The 22,968-nt window shown below is 34.1% G+C and overlaps 1 protein-coding gene across 1 annotated transcript; it reads left to right on the top strand.

The window, feature by feature from the left end:
* Positions 1-2,102: 2,102 nt before the first annotated feature.
* LOC132277755 (serine carboxypeptidase 1-like) lies at positions 2,103-3,516 on the top strand. Its single transcript, XM_059779604.1, has 3 exons — positions 2,103-2,495; positions 3,005-3,112; positions 3,194-3,516. Exons 1-3 carry the CDS (start codon positions 2,108-2,110, stop codon positions 3,514-3,516), a joined length of 819 nt encoding a protein of 272 aa, XP_059635587.1. The 5' UTR covers positions 2,103-2,107.
* Positions 3,517-22,968: the final 19,452 nt, after the last annotated feature.

The raw sequence follows: 22,968 nt of genomic DNA, 5'->3' as shown, positions 1-22,968 counted from the left end.
CATGGAATTCATTAACTCCAGTTCCATAACAACCCTATACAACGGTCTTTGAATCTAATGTACGAAGCCAGACACGCCACAAGTCTCAGATTGGAAGGCGGCAAAGATGCAGCAACATCAAAAAGACAGCATTGTAGAAGCTTTCTTAGATAACAAAATAGTTTGTCGGATATCACATTCACCATACATTATAATAGTTCATAAGCACATTCACAATACTAAAGGTCTAAGGCAAGGGGATCCCCTTTTCCCTTTCCTTTTTGTGATTGTCATGCAAGTCTTCTCCTCCGTTGTTCATAATCATATCTCTGCTAATCCCAATTTTAGATTCCATTGGAGGTGTAAGAAAGTCTCTGTGTCTCGCCTAATCATTGCTGATGATCTACTTTTGTTCTGTTATGGTTCTCTTTGTTCTGTTCAAGTCCTCAAAGGTGTTCTAGACCATTTCTGTTCCCTTTCAGGCCTCTTTATCAATCAATCAGTCCAAGATTTTCAATGATGTGGTATATCCGTAGGGACGGCAATTTCCTCCAACCCGCTGGGTTTCCACCCCACTCCGCTCCTAATGGGCGGATTTGGTAGCTCCATAAATGGGTTTGGGGCGGATATGGTAAAAGAATTGAAAACCCGAAGAGGGTTTGGGGCGGATTTAGTGATGCCCCCACCCCACCCCCGCCCCGACCCGACCTCAATTATATATGTACATATAAAGTATATATTTAAGTTAAGTATCCATTAATATATTTTGACTAAATATTCACTAGAATCACTACTTACTAAAATTCCACAATTGTGCACGTGATTCAATCTTCAAAAATCAATCAAGGATTCAAGATCTTAGTATTCTATCCCAAGTCCAGGAATTAATTCAACAGTTTCAACTTTATCGCAATTAAACGGAGTATGTAGGGCGGAATCGGTATTTTGTCTACTGGAGTAGGGGCGAGGATGGTATACCAATTATAAACCCGTCCCGGAATTGGAGCGGAGTTGGTATGACGGATTTTTTAATGGGGCGGAGTAGGGTTTAGCCAACTCCACCCAACTCCACCCCGTTGCCATCCCTATATATCCGACTCGAACAACATCTTCTCTTGTGGATGGTGGGCCCCACAAACCATGTGTCTGCTTTGGTGCTACGGCCTCTGACAAATAATGTATATAAATAGAATAGTTATATGTTGTAGCAAGGATTATAATAATAATTAATCTTTTTTTTTAACTAGATTTGATTTTCTAAAAGCAAGATTATGGTAGTGCCAGACCTCTTAGAGCACCCCACAATCCACCATCCAGATCTCACATGCACCATAGATAGCAAGACTTTAATGATTTATTAATATCTGAATGGACCACAAGTAATTTCGTTTGCAAATAACCTTTACTAACCATAGATAGTTGGCCATAAATAGGAAGTTTTTAAAATTTTGGACGGACATCTTTTAATTTTCCTATACAAAATCACAATTCATCATCATTATCATTTTCCCTGCCTTTATCTTACAATATAAAATAACAATTAACAACCATATTTAGGTACCATTAATAGCGTTTGGACCAAAAAATCCCCCCTCCCTCCCCCCGCCCCCCCTCCCGCCGCGACTAGATACATGGTATGGTATAACGTTGAATGAAGAAATTTGAAGACTTAAATTCCAACCAATGAAAGTAGTAATCACATTCTAATAATAGGAAAGTCGTTTTCAATTTGACATGTCTACTAAATAATAATCATGTCAACTATTCCAAAGAAATAGAGCAGAACAACTAAGTGAATATATAGCTACTCAATTGCCCTACTATTTAAATGGGATCTTCACCACTGATGTCATAATAACCTACCAAATTTGGGACCAAAATTGACCCTTTTAGACAATGACGTATTAACAACAGTCAGCCATTTGAGATTCTAGGCAATCACTCTACAAGCTGTTCCTTAGCTAAGCAATTACTCTATTCCACCATAAAAAAATTTATTACACGCCATAACATTCCTATCACCAAGTGCCTTCACTTGCTTGTATATATATGTGATGATGTACTTGCATACCATAGTCATAGACACTTACAGGACTCCTAAAGTTACAAGCAAATTCCCACCATGAGGATGAAAGTGGCACAGCTCACTTGGCTGCTCCTAATGCTCCTTCCTTGCCACCACCTTTTTTTCCCTATTGCATGCGCTGCAAACCAGATTGATAACCTTAACAAGTTGATTAAGTCCCGGAGATCAGAAAATCCTCCGCTTGCACAATCTTGGACTGAACAAGCTGTCGGAGATGAACATTATTCTTCGGTGTACATTGGACCTCAAGATGGGTTGAGGGCAGCTGACAAGATTGATGCTCTGCCGGGGCAGCCTGGAGGAGTGGATTTTGATCAGTATGCAGGCTATGTAACTGTGGATCCAAAAGCAGGAAGAGAACTGTTCTATTACTTTGTGGAGTCACCTCAGAAATCGTCCAGCAAACCTCTAGTCCTATGGCTCAATGGAGGTAATACAAATATACAACGCCACAATCCTTTTCTATTATAAAGCACCATAAAAATAAAAGATAACAGCATGATATGTGTGTGCCCGCACATAATCATTGAACAAATTTAGGAATTCATAAACATCATTTTTGTGTTGGGAGCACCTTTGCATTAACATGTTAGGAAAACGAGAAATTATGGTGACCATGAATTGATGGAAGGTGGACCAGCAAATAGTTGGAACCATTAAATACCAATCATTGTGTCCACATACTATAGAAGACAATTAACATTGGAGATCATTTTCTCAAACTAACTCCATATTTACTGTTTTCCCTGATTGCTTCATTACGAGAATAGTGCTAGTGATGCGAACTGTATATTCACTCTTTAGGTGTTTTGTATTATATGTTTTAAGGCTTAATTTTTTGAGAATTAAGTATTAAATAGAATGTTACTATTGTGCTGCACTACAACCATTGCACATTTACTTCACTAATCTGTTAAATTTATGACTTGTTTGCAACAGGACCAGGATGCTCATCGCTTGGCTATGGAGCAATGCAAGAATTGGGACCCTTTAGAGTCAAAAGTGATGGAAAGACACTCTTCAGAAATGACTATGCATGGAACAATGGTAAGTACCCAACTCATATTCTATGCTAAAAATTATCGGATGAAGATAAACTTTTGACTAAAGCCTCCAGAAAACTCACAGTGGCAAATGTGCTATTCCTGGAATCCCCTGCCGGAGTCGGGTTTTCGTATTCGAATACATCTGACGACTATGACAACGCTGGCGACAAGAGCACTGCCGATGACTCTCATACATTTCTATTAAACTGGCTTGAAAGGTTCCCACAATACAAAACCAGAGATTTCTTCATAACCGGAGAGAGCTATGCCGGTCACTATGTGCCTCAGCTTGCTTACACCATCCTGTCAAGGAACAAGAACACAAACCAAACAAAAATTAATCTAAAGGGCATTGCAGTAAGTCCATTATCAATTATCCTCCCAGTCTCTGAAGTAGAAGACTAAGAGTTTAGGACTCTTTTTTATGTTTCAATTGATGGTGCAGATTGGGAATGCTTGGATGGATGATAATACCAACAACAAAGGGCAGTATGACTTTTACTGGACACATGCTTTGAACTCTGATGAAGCCAATGCAGGAATAAACAAGTACTGTGACTTTCTCACTGGGGACATTTCAGACACCTGTACCAAATATCAAGATCAGGCAAATGATGAGGTTGGAAATATCAATGTTTACAACATCTATGCCCCACTTTGTCAATCAAATTCAACAAAGACTGCTTCCACTGGTTTTGTAAGTCCTTGCTTTAGAGACATTTACTTTTCATGACAACTATGAATTTGCCTACAAAAAGAAAAGAAAAGAAAGGAAATTTCATCTTCTAAGTGCCAAATATCCTTCATTCAAGGTCACTAAAAAATTTATTTTGATATTGCATAATTAGATCAATAACTTTGATCCCTGCACCGACAACTATGTCAGCTCCTACCTGAATTTAGCTGAGGTGCAGAAAGCTTTTCATGCCAGGAATACGTCATGGTCATTGTGCAAGTATGTATTCTTTTGCTCATGCAGAATTTATGGACAATGTAATGAGGTTTCATAACACATCAATATGTATGACAATGTAACCTCTCAACAAATCAAATTATGGTGCTTTTCAATCCGATAAAAGAAAGTTTATCATCCAAACTAAGTACAATTCTTCTGAATTTTTTGCAGCGACTTAGGATGGGCAGATGCCCCTACAACCATTCTACCCACAATCAAAGGGCTCATCGCAAGTGGCATTAGAACATGGATGTATAGGTAAGCCCAAATTTTCCAACTAACACTACCCACAAAAGCCCAAGGGCCATATAGACTCAACATGCTAAGCACAAGAACACAGAATCCAAGTCTACCAGAAACTGCAAAAATAACTAAAAATTGTGAATATTGTTCATATGCCCTTTGGATGTTACTTTAGTGTACATCCACCAATGCTAATGGCATAGCTTAGAAGATGACAACATTGAAATATGCCCAACACTTACACTACCTAGCTGGATTAACTCCCTATCTCTTATTTGAAGCCAGTTGCAATACAATTCACCAACTGCACCAGATAGAAACTGAAACATTATTTTCACTGAATTTTTTCAGTGGTGACACTGACGGCATATGTCCAGTAACCGCCACTAGGTATGCAGTAAACAGCTTGAAGCTTCCTGTGACAACGCATTGGCGGCCATGGTATTATAACAATGAGGTAATGTATTATGATTATATGCACCCATTGCAGCTGCAAGCTACAGGTTATTAAGATGTATGCATATTGTGACAATGGCAGGTTGGCGGGTTAGTGGTTGAATATCAGGGACTGGCCCTAGCCACAGTAAGAGGCGCCGGACATGAAGTTCCAAGCTACCAACCAGAGCGAGCACTGGCATTGATCTCATCTTTCCTTCAGGGAAAGCTTCCACCATCAAATTGAATAAATTTTCTTAACCTGATTCAGCAGGTTAATACTTCTAGCTCTCTATGTAATGCCCCAAGAAGTCCTAGAAAAGTTGAAATTATGTAAATAAAAATAAGCATTTAACCTGAGTCTGTTGTTCTGGATGGTGTGTTTTAAATGCTATTATGTACATAAAGGAGGAGGATAAACTCTCCTAAATAAAAGCTATACACGAGAATTAATGTACAACAAAATTTAATCAATGAGGGTAAACAACCAAAGAGCTTCCTTCACTAAAGACTAGGCAGTTAAGTAGATTCACAAGTTCTCTATATACAGAACAGGAAAAACCAAATCAGAAGATCACATAACCATGTTGATAAGAGGAATTCTATTATACTTATGGTTTTTCTTTTTCTTTTCTTTTTTTCTAACAAATAACACACGCTCACTTGCAGGCTTGCAGCTAAGAAGGCTTGAATCCTTAACCTTCCACTGTACAACACCATATAAAATAATACAAAAGAATGCTCTGTGTCATTCTTTCCATCACGAATATCAAGGTCACCTGACCCATGTAGCCTGTTAACCAAATTCAAATGAGGCTAGGATTTAAAACCATAACGGCATCAAACTTCTCACCAAAGAGCTAGCAAGTTTCAATAGATCTAAACAACTCAAAAACGTAAAACCACTGAATTCAACCACCCCCATTGAACCCACTTTAACATCATCTCCAAAACTGATATTTTCTTAATATTAATGCAGAAAGAAATGATACCCACGAAAAACAAGTCAAAGAGAGACGAAAAACAAAATCATTAAAATCTACCACCCCTCAAATCTTCTGAAAAATTACACTTTTCTCCCCGAATGTGATTTTTATCAATATCTAGAGAAGAAAGTGAAACCAATTTTCTGAAATGTGTCACAACCAGCTCACCTACATTGCTTCTAGATTTTAAACAACTACCTAAGCCCACTCCTGTGTTACTTTTATCAGACAACACAGCTACTGACAGAGCATCTACAAATTATTTTTGCCTCTTGAACAGAAATGCATTCACGAAATTCGTTAACTCCAGTTCCATAACAACCCTATATGGCGCTCTTGAATCTCATGTACCGAAGCCAGTCAAAGATACAGAAACGTCAAAAAGACAGGATCGTACAAGCTTTCTTAGAGAAAGAAAATAGTTTGTCAGATACACATTCACCAAACATAATTATTGTTCAGCACATTCACCGTACTATAGGTCTAAGGCAAGGGGAACCCCGTTCCCTTTCCTTTTGTGATTGCCATGCAAGTCTTCTCCTCCATTGTTCATAATCATATCTCTGCTAATACCAATTTCAGATTCCATTGAAGGTGTAAAAAACTCTCTCTTTCTCAACTAATCTTTGCTGATGACCTACTTTTGTTCTCCTATGGTTCTCTTTGTTCTGTTCAAGTCCTCAACGGTGCTCAAGACCATTTCTTTTCCCTATCAGGCCTCTCTATCAATCAATCCAAGAGTCTCACTTTTCCTTTTCTGGAACCCATCCCTCCATTGAACTTGACATCTTATCTATTCTAGGGTTTGAAAAGGGTTCTTTACCAAATAGGTACTTGGGAATTCCCCTAGTTACCACTAGGCTCAAAGCTGTGGATTGCAAAGTTTTTAGAGATTACCCAATGGACAGGCTGAGCAATTGATAAGCCTGTTCTCTTTAGCATACAACAAGTTGTTTTGGGCTTCAATATTTATCCTTGCTAAGAGTACACTAACTGATCTCAACAAAGTTTTTAGAGACTTTCTATGATCAGGTTCTAATCATCAAAGCAAAACAGAGACTACTATGGTCAAGATGGATGAGCACTTACCTTCTCAGCGGTCGAAGCATCTGTCAAGTCAAAATTCTTAAGGAATTGGAGAACAATCCTTCAGCTCAGACCTCTCATACAGCCAATTTCTGGTCAAATCTGAAATTGGTGACGGCAATGGCACCAATTTCTGGTTTGAAAATTGGTGCCCAATTCATTTGTGATTGTTTTTGAGATGTCCTGCTATCGAGTTAGGGCTGGCGTTTCTCATTTTCACTATTTAAAGCATAAAAACTATCACTGGTTTTATTGGTGGATTCTTGGCTTAGGCGTTGGCAATTTGGTTCACCCTTTCTTGGGTTCGAGTCGCACTAAGGTAAGATTCTACCTTAGAATCAGTGATTAAAAGGTAGAGGTTTTATCCTTATGGTTTCTTGATTCTTTTATTGTAAATTAAAGACATTGATATAACTTGATAAACTTATATAATTCATATCAATTAATTATTTATTTATTTATCTCAAATTTAGATATAGACAATTTAATTGATATAAAATTATGACTATATATTTATGATGGGAGACCAAAAAGGTAATTAGTAAACCAATAGCTTAATGTTATTAAATTTTTACAAAACTAACGTATAAAAAAAAACATTCACATAAGAGCACCGTATAAGTTGTACCATTACAAGATAGGACAAAAATAAAACGGACTAACTATCTTCAAAATGCAGTCTATTAACACCCTAACTTTCATTAAAAAAGGCATTCCATCCACAAAAATTAAAGCTTGACATAGCACCAGCTTCATCACCACCTGAAATTAAAGCTTACAACCTGGTGCAAAATTAACTTGTCTCCCATGTTTGGCGTTGTTCTTCAGAATCTCTTGCCTACATTCGTTCAAAGGATCGGTCAAAAGTTGCAGTGCCATTTATATACGGATCAAAGTAGAGTCCGTCTGTACCATTAGATAGAAGTAAAATTATGTTAGAAAAAAATATGTATTTTTTATTTAAACAACTGTAGAACATAAAAGTATTTCACAATGACAATATACTATACTAACTTTGAAGCTTCGCAACAATATTTTGCCATCCATAACTCCATGAACCTGATAAAAAAAAGCCCTCATGAATGTCTGAACAATAGTTAAAAATTGTATAAGATAACTAGTGAGGAAGTTCGTATCAAACAGATAGCTAATTAGTTAAATAACAAAAATAATTCAAAAGTATAAAGTCAAACATACGAGTCATGTTGCACAGGAAAATCTTGATGCTTTATGATATCATAAAAATCTATTTTTTTCTTCTAGTGCAATGTCAAGAAAATCTTTCTGTAATATAGAAACATAATTACTAACAATATGATCCTATCAAAGTAATAAAAATGAAATGATTTACTATAAAAGAGTTATATACCACCAATAAACCATAATTTGTGTGTCTAAAACTAACACCGCTGCTACATATGTAATGCATAACCTCATTCAGACGGTGAATGACAACAAGAACCAATGATTACCAATGCATGCAAGGAAATAGAATTGTTAAACATTAACAACATATTAGTAGTGGAAGATTGTCACAACCGAAAACCATAGGCAGAAAACAAGGCTTGTTAAAAAAAAAATAACAAACCAACTCAAATTTATGAAAGTCACTGGTCTTTATTTTTAATTTCTTACATTATCTGTCCCAAGGGCTCACCAAGCGCTTCCTACGCTGCTCCTTATTACTTACAAACTGTGATACCCCCTAATTTTGGAACACGGATTGATCAAGTCCGCGTACAAAATCAAGGGATATCAAAACAATTTAAGTATTTAACAAGCACAGAATACAAAGATGAATAATAAAGAATAAATAAACCGCTGAAGAAAACTAATAAATAAATATTACTTAATGATTCTCCAACAATTACAATTCGGAAATCCCATAACTCAATGACCCCTTAAAACATTATCCAATAATCCAATACTATTTAAAAGTACACAAGATGAATAGACGAATGACAGTCTCCTAGCTGCGGATCCTCAACCTCGAGACTGGAACCTCTAATAACCTGAAAAATAAATCGTGGGTTAAACCTTACGAGCAAGTTCACTCTACCAGGCCTCTGAAAACCAATAAGCAGATCATCTCTGATCAAAACCAAACCTAATAAAGTTTTAACTTTAATAAAGCACGATATACATGTCTATATATAATTATATATACTATACTAATCACATCCATTAATAGGTTTATTAAATTTTCATACCTATTAAATAATTATTAAAATAATATTCATACCTAGACCAATCTACCATTTCATTTTATAAAAACTCCTTTGACCTTAATCCCATCCTAGTCAGTTGTCTAATCATTTAAACAACAAATTATAATAAAAGAAATACTCTATTTAATCACAACCCGATAATGATTTAAATTGTTTAAATCACATATCCAAAATCCAAGTTTTGACAAATCATCCACGTCTTCCCCAATATTATTTTATTAATGTAAAATAATACACTAACCAGTAAGTACTAAACTATTCTCATTTAAGAATATCTAACTCTAATCCAATCCATACATACAACAACCATAAATGATATTTTAATCATCTAACACATAACAACGTAATTATGCTTTGGCAAATCAACCATGCCATTGTAAATATTTTTATTTATATATTGGCAATTCAACCATGCCTTCATAAGTATATTTATTTATACATTGGCAATTCAACCATGCCTCCGTGTATGTATATTTATACATTGGCAATTCAACCATGCCTCCACAGGTATATTTATTCATACATTTAATTAGCAATTCATCCATGCTTTCCATATATGTATTCTATTCATACAAATATTTAGGTAATATATTTAATCATTTGACAATTCATCCATGCCCACACTTTAACCATGAATTAACTTTAAAATTAACAATACGCTAAATCATACATAGCCATCACATGCATATTATACGCATATCCTTAATTTAACAACCAGCCTATTAAGATATGCCAAATAAGAATGATAATATTAATCATCTTAAATGATTTATATATATATATATACCTACACATATGTTATTTAATGTATATATGTGTTTAACACCTTCTTTAATAATCCTTGATTATTTAAAATCAATATACATACATACATACATACATACATATATATATATATATATATATATTCATCCTTCCATACAACTCATAGACAAATTAAACTATATATACCCATATATAAATAATTATATATATATATATATATATATATATATATATACACTTCCTTCCATAACAAATTATTAATTTATTATATTTACACAAATTAGTGCAACTAAATATGTCAGAAATAGTTTCCTTTAAATACTCCATATTGGTTTAAATAGTTTTCCGACACTTTCTCACTAAAACAGAAATATCTCCTAGTAGGATGGGAATCTGATAATGAAATTGGTACCATTGGAAAGAAGACGAAAAATCCTTGAATTTGAGCTCAAGAATGACCCAATTTCGATTTAAAATGACTAAGTTATGACCTTTTTAATTTCTAGTGTCGAATTAGGCCAACATAGTTTCCCACGCGCGCCCACGTGCTTACTATGCACTTGCACGCGCTGGATTCAAGCCTCCTTGTGTGCTGGTATTGGCTAAGCTCTTTCAGCTACCGTGAGCTCACCACACTGAATCCATCACTTCCTTTATGCCGCATCCAATGGTCATAAATGAGTGCGCAAATGAACACGCTCACACTAGATTATTTTCTATTAACTATAATAGATCTAAGGTCCAGATCAGCGAGTGCACCATCTTCTCATGGTCTGCAATACACCAAATAATCCCATAGTTGACCAGACCACTTCTATGGTCCAGATACACATGCGCACCAAAGTTTTATGCGCCGCGATGCACCATATCAATTCACATAAGTTTAATTAATCAAATGGCCCTAATTGGCGTATACACCCTATTATCCTACACCGCGCCGCACTGGATCAATTCTTTATTGTGCCGCCACTCCACATGCGCCAGTTACCTAGTATATATATATATATATATATATATATATATATATATATATATAATTATTTTCCTAACAAATAATAGGAAAATAAATCCTAATAAATTCCTAAAAATATCAGAAAAATTCCAGAAAATTACAGAACAATTCTAGAAAATAAAGAAACCATAATTAACTCTCTTGGGTCACAAATCCACCTATAGATTGATTTTAAAATATACATAACACCTATATATATCAATTGAAATCCAATAATCTAAAAATCAAATATAATAGTTTATACTTTTTAATTATTCCGATCTAACCATAATTTTTAAACAAATAAATTTAATTAAAGCCTTGATACTCAAGGTGAAATCCTTATGAGTTCTAAGAGGAAAGTTAGAGAAAACTCGCCTGAAGGTTTCGAAACGAAACCGACGCTTTAAGCTTTAATTATCTCTTCCAATTCCAACGTCCTCCTTTTCAGATCCGACCTCCTCCTTGTCAGCCCTTCTTCTTCCTCTCTCTCTGTCTGTTTTATTTTTCTAACGTGTAAAACCTTTAACCCTAAAGCCTTATGTGTATTTTTATACACCTTAAATTCCAAATCCTATTCCAACTAGTATTATGAATTAAAATAATAATCTTTAAATAATTTATATCTATAAACATATATATATATAAATATATATTCCTTCCATAATTAACTCATTAGTTAATTAAATCATATATACTTATAAATATCAATAAATATATATCTTTCCATAACAATTATTAATTAATTATATTTATATATAATTATATATATATATATAAATATAATTGATACAAAAGTGATCATTTAAATAATTAAATAACCACGGACCTTCATTAATTAACCCAATAAGGTTTCATACAAGCCCAAGACCACATCTTTTGGTCCAACTTTCCTTAAGCCCAATCCAATTAATTTAAATAAATAAGATAATTAATTAAATACCGAAATTAAAATAACTAATTACATGAAGCACATAAACAAACAAGAATTTACAACTAAGTCATATAATACCAATAAAATCAACACACCAATAATTCAATCAATAATCAACCACACAAACAATCAATCATCATACATAATCACGAAATATATCTTAATTAAAATAAGATAATTAATCTAGCACTCAATAAAATAAAATAAATCATTGAAAAATAAAATAAAATAATTAATCCTAATTAATAAATCTTTTAGAATTATCGGGGTATTACACAAACTCCACATTCTCATCTTTAATGCAAATTACTGCAAAGGTAGAAAAATAGTACTTCATTTTCTTCTCATCCTATTTCTTGTTTAGAAGATTCGAAAAACAATCAATTACCTATAAGAAAGGAAAATCATATGTTAAGGAGAAAAAGAAACCAAATTGAACATGGCCTAAAAATATGAATGAGGTTAATATTCATGTAATCCACTCACAACACTTGCCACCCATTCATCACCTCACATCGTACAAACATTAGCCTGATTTAGTTGTGCAACATCAATACGTACTTACCAAAGTTTCACTGACATTGCAGAAAAAAATAATAATAATAAAAAAAAAAATTAAGTATTTATGATACGTTGAACAGAAGATTCAGAATAAAAAAAGGCAATAATTAATCCTAATTAATAAATCTGTTAAAATTATCGGGGTATTACACAAACTCCACATTCTCATCTTTAATGCAAATTACTGCAAAGGTAGAAAAATAGTACTTCATTTTCTTCTCATCCTATTTCTTGTTTAGAAGATTCGAAAAACAATCAATTACCTATAAGAAAGGAAAATCATATGTTAAGGAGAAAAAGAAACCAAATTGAACATGGCCTAAAAATATGAATGAGGTTAATATTCATGTAATCCACTCACAACACTTGCCACCCATTCATCACCTCACATCGTACAAACATTAGCCTGATTTAGTTGTGCAACATCAATACGTACTTACCAAAGTTTCACTGACATTGCAGAAAAAAATAATAATAAAAAAAAAAAAAAATTAAGTATTTATGATACGTTGAACAGAAGATTCAGAATAAAAAAAGGCATGTTTGGGGAAGTCATAGTCCCACTTTATCCATTACTTACGTTTTGTCACGATGAGGGGCTTGGACATAATTCAACAACATTTTGTGATCAGTAGTTTGTAACACCCCCACATTTTCCACGCATAAGTTGATCAGGCTTATACACGAAAAACGAGGGATATCAAAAACAATTGGCAATATACAAGCATGGAATACAAAATGATGGAAATAAAAGAATTTAGACAGGAAAGAAACATTAAATAATACAACATCCATCCATCCTTTATTTAATACAGTACTTCATTACAACTTGGAAATCCTACGTCAGGGATCCCTAAATATAACCCTGAGAGTTCAACGTCAAAAGTAAATAAAAACTGAAACTGAAGTATTACATAAAACTTCTACCCTGAACTGGATCGTAAGAGTAGATGAGTTCGGATGGTGGTCCCACACTGCTAACCTCAGCCTTGAAACGGATACTGACCGTATCCTGAAATAACAACAATGGTGGGTCAACCCCACGAGCAAGTCCTCTCTACTATGACCCAAATCAGAGAATCAAATAAATTAATCATTAGGAATCGGTTGAGTACTATAGCTGTATACATCCTAAGGGAACTATCCCATGTATAACATGACCTCAACCAGAATAGACGGTGATCACTTAGACTCACACTAGGTGGTCAAGTGTCGCCTTTCCTTACCCGGGAAATCAGCTATTATACATGGTGCACGATACTGACATCACAGACTATAACGAACTACACAGTGATAACACATCTCAAAGTACTGATGAATATACTGAGCATACAAATTAGGCAACACATGCCAATAATATTACTAAATAGACTGAGCATGTCCATTAGGCAACACATGCCAATAATATTAAACCACATACCCCGACAGCCACACATCTGTCTATAGCAACGAATGCATAAGGTATAAATGAGTCTAAACTTATTAGCCAGCTCACATGGTTCTATATGGCAACACATCCATACAATATAAATGCGACATAATAAATAGTCCATTTATTCCCTGAAATGCACACAGCATATAATCATGGTTTATATATCATTAACAACATAAATAATCCTGCAATGTATAACGGACAATTTATTTGAATTAAAACCATGTAATCATTTAATTTTAACATTAATGATTTAATACTGTTTAATAAAATAATAACACAATTAATGATCAACAATGTCATTAAATTAACTACATCCGTTTAATGGTGATCTATATTGAAAACGATACAATTAATATTTAAAAATATTAATCGGACATAATAATAACTAACGATTAATAAAATAATAATTTAATGTCCCGTTAAACCCGTAAGTACCAACCATAGGCCCAAAAGTGCAAGTTTAAGGTTCTGGAAATTACAAAACAGTCCCTAGGGGTATTCTGGACTTTTCCAGTAGCTGTAGAGGCCCCACACGCGCCCTCACGCGCCTCCCAGAGCTTCCCACACGCGCCGCCACTTTTCTCACACGCGCACGCGCTTACACGCGCCTTCACGCGCGTCTAGAACCTCCCACGCGCGCGCACGCGCTGCCACGCATGCACTAATGCATCCTGATGACGCGGCGTGTGCTGGTTGGTCGGTTGTACCGTTTCTATGTGGGCGCGCTACACTGGATTGATCCACCTACCTTCCCTCCATCCAACGCTCACAGATCCGGGTGTACCGCGGTAACATGGACCGCGATGCACCGAATCAATCAGACTCTACTAATGGCCAGGATGCACGCGCGCACTAACCTACCATGCGCCGCATCACACCGGATCACTCCGGTCATCTTCTTCACTGCCGGTGGCCGGAATCCTTGCCGGAGGCTCGCCGGAAATTGCAGAAAAGCCCCGGAAAATTCCTAAAAATTCTAAAAAAAATCCCAAAGGCCATAATAATTATTTTTAGCTATATTTTGATTACATAGGCCATAAAATAATTGTTGACCACCTTTAATAATTAAAATTCCTTTCTTTAATAAATAAAAAAAATTTAATTTAATAATTTCCTAGCATGATATCTAAGCTCTATAATTATTTAAATAATCTAAACAATTAATTTATGGATTCAAAGGGGAAAAGTAGATAATAACTTGCCTTTTTGGATTTAAAATAAATCCGCTGGTCTGCGCGTAGTCGGGTAAAATCGCCTACACCGGTCCAAGCTTCTTTCTCTTTCTCTTTTCCTTTCACTCTTATAAAATAGCTCACTTGAATTTATACTTTGCTTCTAACTCCCTTTCTTTTCTTCTAAGGTAAGCTAGTTAATTTATATACAAAATATATAATATAAATATTACAAATATCTAATTTTTTTCATCTACTAACCATCTTCCCAACCATAAGGCTTCAATTCCACCTATAAACATTGATGCAATCCTATCCTAATCTCTAATTTCATCATGACATTGGTTTAATACTATTATTATTATAACTATTATTATTATTACTACTAATATTATTATTAATAAACTTTTATAATTATTATTATTATATTATTAAACTATTTATTATTATTATTATTATTATTAAACTAATATAATTATTATTATTACAAAATAATACATTATATCATCATAATACTATATAACACAAATATAATACTTTAATTAACTAATATTGATTAATATAAGCATAACCAACAAATAAAATTATTAATAATAATACATGCATAATTAAATGAATACATTTACTATTTTAACATACACAATTAATTTACATGTACCATTAAATGAACTTAATATAACAATGCAGTATGCACAATAATAGGTAAAGGAATCCACACACAATTGAATTTAAATAACTAAACTCTTTAATAAATTACGGGGTATTACATAGTTAGTCTAAGTTTTTTCTTAAACTCTGTTTGGTCCTAGGGAGAGCGTACATATTGTGACTTACCTCGTCGACGACCACTAACAGTTTCTTTTGGGACATAATCATCAACTTCTGTCATGTATAGTCAATATCAATTATTAATTTAAGGTAATCATAATAGGATAAATGAATATATGGTCGAGCATACGAAGAAATATACCTATAGAGATCGATGTTTGAGAAATTAATATACTTTTGTGCCTCTTGCACAACATTTAAGCCATCTTGAACAGTTTCGTCGATAATACTTTCACTATCAACCTTATTCCCCACAAGATTCCATTTCAACATGATCAACACTTTTCACACCCTCCCCTGTTGCATTGTTACCCGTCCCAACATGAGCCATGTATTGGTCAGTTTTTGAGATAGTGGCTTTGGCATTTGGTTCTTCTACATTATTAAAGCACTTACGAACTTGGTCAGAATTCTTCAATCTACCATCAATTCCACAGTCATCGTCAGGATAACTCCAATTTTGATCAGATTCAACAATGTCATTTTCATCAATGGTTACTCCTTCACCTCTTATTCCATGAACCACTGTATGGGGATCAGACGAGTTGCTTTAAGGATGCATATTCAAATGCTCACCATTTTCTTCTCCATTACTTTTGCAACTTGAACTAGTGATACCTAACACACTACCTTTCCTTCGTTTCTCCCGTCACCTTTCCCTAATGGATTGAAGTCTCCTGAAAATTTGGTTAGTATTTTGAAGTTGCATCTTCAATTCTTGAAAGCAGCGCTGCAGATATCAGATAATAGGTTAAGAAGTTGGGGTTTTACAATAAAAAAAATATACAAAATAGACATAATGTAATGTAAACTTTTAAAAAATAATAATAATAATGGAATGTATATTTACCTCGTATTCTGAATCCAAACTTGTATCGGCAGATGGAAATGACATACGAGATGTAAAATGTGAGGGTGACGAATAATAATCAGTGATAGGGACTTCATGACCAGTTGTACAATTGGTTATAGGATGAGCTTATCACAAGTGTTTTACACTCAGTTATATAAATGAATACAACTATGGGGGTGTATGCTTTAATTAATTAAAAATTAAAGACTACAAGTATGAAAAAAATTTAAATTACCTAAAATTATCCTTTGTTTTGTGGATTCAAAACACATACCTTGTGGATTCAAGGTAATTTGTTCCTTGTGAATAAATTTATCACTTTCGCTTACGTCAATTGGTATCAGAGCCTTGTCTTTTCCTAGTCTGATAGCAGATTAACGTGGTGACGGTAACCTCACTAGCGACGAAGATCAACAAAGAGAGGCTCTTTCAAGGGTCGAATTCTAGGAATTTCGACAGACAACCCAACATGCGTTGCAAGAAATTCAAGTAACCCTTGCTGGGCTCGCGTTGGGTCTAAATCAGTATCGCAAAAACAATAGGTTGTGCAACGACGTAAATCGTGTTCATCCTATTCGTAATGGCAACCCCTTCTCTCCGCATAGTCTGTCAGCCTATGAGGAAAAGGTGTTTGGGGGTCATAGAGATGCACGAAGATATCATGATTATGAAGATTATGATTTTAGGAATTTTTCTGCTAGTTTTGATGGTCTCTTTAATGTTGAAGATTTTTAAAATTGGCTAGAAGATTTTGAAAGGCTCTTTGATAATGTGAGGATTCAAGAGGATAAGAAGGTGGCACTCATCACGTACAAATTGAAGGGAAGAACTTCTAATTGGTGGGAACAATTGCGGATTACTCGTGCATAACAAACAAAAACACCAATATGATCTTGGTTTAAGATGAAATGTCTTTTGAAAATCAAGTTTCTTCCACTAAATTATGAGGAGTACGAGGAAATCCAATTTCAGCCGTACAAGGATTATCGGCTGAGGTGTACAAAGGTTCAATCCTCTACTAATTTATTATTTTCTTCGAAGCCTCAATCACCTCCTACAATGGTCAAGTTTACACAAGAATTGAAATTTGAGAGGAATTGCTTTGAAGAGAAGAAAGAAAAAGATAATAAGAAGGAGAATACTAATAATTTTATTGAGGCGACGACTGACATTATTGAGATTGATCAAAAGAAAATTTTTGTTGATCCACCTTTTGTAGTTGAAGATGAGGAAATTTCTCATACTTTAACTACAATAGATCCACTTGTGAAGGCTTCTAAGAACACAGCTTCCAAGGCCACTTTAGACGACATAACCGATGGTTTGGGTGAGGCAGAATTGGAAGAATTTGATGACAATGATAATGGCATTGAATTGTCCAGCACAGAGCTTTGGCATGGTTGCAAACCAAGTAACTACAGAGACCCATTCTTGAATGATAATGATGAGAACGACTTGGAAGGGCTAAAGGATTTTTCATCCTCATTGGAAAGTTCATATATCAGTGTTGCTAACACTTTTAAATCATTAAATATGGAGTTAACCATCCCCTTGAATAAGAGTGTTCATGTGTTAAACAAAGCTGACCCAGAATATAGCGGAAGTCTTGTGCATCAAGATTCATATAGAAGCATGTGCAGTCCAATTATGTTGGTGGAAGGAAGTTTAGTTGGCATTGAGGCTTTGCAAAAAATATATTTAAGTAAAGGTTTTGGTCAGCAAGTGATGGACTTATTCCTCGATTGGTCTTTCAATACATTTAATTCTTTGCAGACAATGTATAAAGGCCAAATTCGAGTCATCTTGGTACTTGATGGGACACCATCATCAAATTCATAAAAATCAATGTTGAATGTTGTGAAAACTATTGGTGATCATTACATCAGATGGCATTGCGACGAGGGTGGAACTGTATTAGCATCCAAATTTGAGGACGAATTCTTTTGAAGTGGAGGGGACTGATGTAGGACAATTTTATCTACTGAGTATTTTTTTTTATTTTTATATTTTTTTATAGGAAGTGTAGTTTTATTAAAATTCTTTGAGGAATTGTTTTCCTTTTGCTATTAGGTTTCTTTATGTTTTAGTTTTCTGCTAAAGTTAGGTTTTTTATTATTATAAATACGTGTACTGCAAAGTGCATAATTAACTTTTATTCATTCAACTATCTATACAAATTTTATATTTCTCTAAAATTATCCTTTATTTCGTGGATTTAAAACACCCACCTTGTGGATTCAAGGTAATCTGTTCCTTGTGAACAAATTTATCGCTTCTGCTTACATCATATTTCTATTTGTCACTCCTAATTTTCTTTCTAAAATCCACTATATTATATATCTGGGGACGCCATTGTAGGTCCAGATTAACTAAACTATATGATATTCCTTCTTTATTTCTTTCCAATTCACAAAATATAATAATAAATAAATAATGAAGAGATTTTTTGAAAGAATGATGTTTCTCTCCATCCCTATTTATAAATACTGAGTAAGAAATTAGAACCCTAATTTATGAGTATTTTCTAACAAATAAATAAATAAAATTCTGTGTATGTGGTACTTCTTGTTTGTCTCTAAAAAAAATACTTCTATTTAAAGGGACTTAATGTTATTGTCTTGTGTAAACTTACTGTGATCTTAAATTATGCATTTTTTTATCCTCTTTTAATAATAGCTTCCTCATAAATGTCCTTTTGTAATTTTAACATCCAAAACCATAGTAGTTAACACCAATTAAAGCTTACTTCTGGGTTTTGATGAATGCATGGCTGCTGAAGAATGCGAGAACAGAGTATAAATTGAAGTGCCAGAGATGAATTTTAGTGTCGAAGAAAGTGCAGTTTCTGGGTTGGTGAAGTTGATACAACAAACAAAGATTTAATATGAAATTAAACATAGACAATGCTAGAAGAGACTCACCTACAATCTTACTGCAAAATTGGATCTTCTTCCCTAAAATCCTGCTTTCTGATTTTGTTGTTCTCTGTTTGAAACCCTTACTTGAATTTAGGGTTTCGGGATTGGTGAAGTTGATACAACAAACAAATATTTGACCATACACGTGTGATCTTGTTGTGAAATTGGACATTCTTCCCTAAAATCCTGCCTCAAGCTTTTCTTGTTCTTTGTTCCAAACTCTTGCTTGAATTTAGGGTTCTTTGGGCGGGAGCTCCCTCTTTGGCCTTTTGTTTTGTTTAAGGTCAAATTTCTGATGATAACTCATCCGTTTTAATTTCTTAATTCCTTTTTTTTTTTTTTTTTTTTTTTCTGTAATAGGCTTACTCTGTATAAGTTAACGAAGGATAAACACTAACGGAAAAAGCCATTTTCTATGGTTATAATGGAGCCTGCTTATATATTATAAAGCGTAGTGTTATTGCGAGAACGCTCTCGCAAAAAATCTAAAGAGCTCGCGCTCCTATTTTTAGGGATTTGAGAAAGAGAATTAATTAAAAAAGAATCATTTGCAAGTAAGGAAACAAATCAAAAAAAATTCTCTGTCTTCTCTCCACGTTCTCTCTTGGTTAACATCCTCAATCAATCTATCTCTTTGCAGTTTCTGAATTATGCTATGTTTGGTTAGCAACTTGTGATCCATTAGGATCTAGTACCAATTAATATGACCATTTGTGAGGAAAAAAATGTAACCAATTTTATGCCCATGCCCAACTCTACAAGAAGACAATTCGAACACCATTCCACCCCTCCAGCCCTCCTTCATATCCATCGTAATTTCTTCTTCATCAAGAGATAATGGAAAAGACTCAATCTGTTTAATGCAGGTGGAGAGACTCTTTGATCGAAAGACAAAGGGTTAACTATGAGAGAGAAAGAGACAGATTCTTTGATGGTTAACTAAGGAGAGAAAGAGACAGACTGGTTGAGGTTAGCAACTTGTGATCCATTAGGATCTAGTCCCAATTAATACGACCATTTGTGAGGGAAAAAATGTAACCAATTTTATGCCCATACTCTAACTCTACAAGAAGATAAATTGAAGACCATTCCACCCCTCCAACCCTCCTTCATATCCATCGTAATTTCTTCTTCATCAAGAGATAATAGAAACAACTCAATCTGTTTAATGCAGGTGGAGAGACTCTTTGATCAAAAGATAAAGGATTAACTATGAGAGAGAGAGACAGATTCTTTGAGGGTTAATCAAGAGAGAGAAAGCGACAGATTCGTTGAGAGTTAACCAAGAGAGAGAGAGAGAACGTGGAGAGAAGAGCGAGAAAAAATCTTGATTTATTTCCTTACTTATAAATGATTCTTTCTTAATTAATTATCTTTCCCAAATCCCTAAAAATAAGAATTGTGTAATTTATAATATAAGCGTGAACTTTTTCTCAAAGTAGCATACTACAGGGAATCCACTTAAGAGGATTCGCGCCTTCTTTGCCTTGCCCCAACCCATGTTCTATCTTTCGGAGTTGTCTTGTAGTTGATGACCAAAGGTAACTTGTTCAAACTTCAAAGTACAAGCTCTTATAATGACTATGGGCTTTCCATGAAATGTTGGGATTGTTGGGTTGTTTCTGTTTTGATTCTAAGCCTGTCCGGCTGATTGCTTACTTCTTGGCCCATTTCATTGGGCCAGTAGAGTATTACCTATATATAAAATTACTCTTTACCTTTAGAATAAAAAAATATAATACTAATTCAAGCTGGTGTTGGGATTTTTTTATAATTATCAGACAAGTATTTTCCTACGTATAGTTATATAGTTTAATTATATAGAATGTTGTTGACCGATAGTTGTATTGTAATGGAACAGAAAAGTTATAAAAAAATAAAAAATAAAAACCCTGATTACTAAACTGTTGTAGGTTACCCATTCACTAAAGCGTGGTTACACTCTGTGTACACATTCATATTAATTATAGGAGACTAACTATGTTATGAGAATTGCATATATATATATATATATATATATAAGACTAAAGACTCCACGAATGAGCAGTTCCATTTTACGTCTAACTGCATATAGTTAGACACCTTGGATGTTACCATATAAATGGGACTTTATGAGTGCACATGGAGTTCACTATGATTTGTAATTGTATGCGGATATTTGGGTATATATATGTCTGTGGTTATATTATACTGATGATGAAAGGAAAATTAATTCACTAATTGAATGATGAGTTTGTCTCACATGGGAAGTAATTGTCTCATTGGGTCATCATTCCATACAAATCTTAGAAATTTTTTTATCTATTATTATTACATGTATTATTGAGCTGCAACCTTATCGAATTTGTGAGCTCACTTTATTTTTATATTTCAAGTGCTTAATGGTTGTAGAGTCTCGCGTTGAAGACCAGACAAATTTAGAGTTGTTATTTATTTATTTATTTCATGAGAGTTTTTGTAATAAGAACTCAATGTAATTTCATGCTAAATTGATCATTGAATATTATATGAATAAGTGATTTAAATTTAAATTATAACACTACAATCCTTATATTATGCTTTGATCTGTGCATTAAATTGCAATATCAGAGAGAGAGAGAGATGTTATGAAGAGTCTACGGACTCTCGGAACATTTTTACAATCAGCTCATCTCAAAGTTCAAATTGACACAAAATGTGTGAATTTATTTATTTCAGTAGTTATAAACTTATCAATTAACCAGCTAACTAAGGTCCTCACTACCTTCTCGTGCTTCTTTCTTCTTAGGAAAAACATCTCCTACCATAGAAGTTATATAAGACGTCAAACATAAGTGCATTGGAGATTAGTGAATGAGCTGTGTGTGTGTGTGTGTGTGTGTGTGTGTGTTTTCTTCCATTTATGTTGCTTTGCTTTGTTAATTGTAGTGTGAGAAATTTTTGAGCAGAAAACTCGTGGTTTCTGTATTGAAATTCCTTGTTTGTGAGGTGAGAAAACCAGGATCAAACAAGAAAATCATAATAAATGGATATAGAGGAAAAAAAAAATGAGTTGTGGAACTTCGTGTGTATGACTAAATACCCGTAATGGAGAAAAAATGCCAATGCATTTTCCCACAATAGGACCGTGTCTGGTTCCAATCCAGGCAAAAAATAAAAAATAAAAATTCCGAACACTAATTTGGATTCGAATTGATCATCAAGTATCAAAGTCCAAAATCATTTAATAATTTCTTCCATAAATGAGACTGTCAAGCGTTAACATTCTTTCTTTAATTTGCCTTAAACTACATAAACAAACACAAGGCATGTGGAGCCTACCATCTACGGCCAGAAAACTCTGTGATGATGGCCCCATATGCCTTGTGTCTACTTCGAGTATCATCAGTCTAAAAAATAATATATACATATGTGTATATATAAAAAATAGAATAGTTATTTATTGTAGCAAGATTAGAGTGTAAATAATTAACACTTATTTTTTTTTA

The sequence above is a fragment of the Cornus florida genome, unplaced genomic scaffold (genome assembly GCF_030987335.1).
Source record: "Cornus florida cultivar Cherokee Brave unplaced genomic scaffold, ASM3098733v1 CherokeeBrave_3.0.0_Hap2_Chr10, whole genome shotgun sequence".
In the NCBI taxonomy this organism is placed as follows: domain Eukaryota; kingdom Viridiplantae; phylum Streptophyta; class Magnoliopsida; order Cornales; family Cornaceae; genus Cornus; species Cornus florida.
This window is presented reverse-complemented; position numbering and strand designations above follow the sequence as displayed.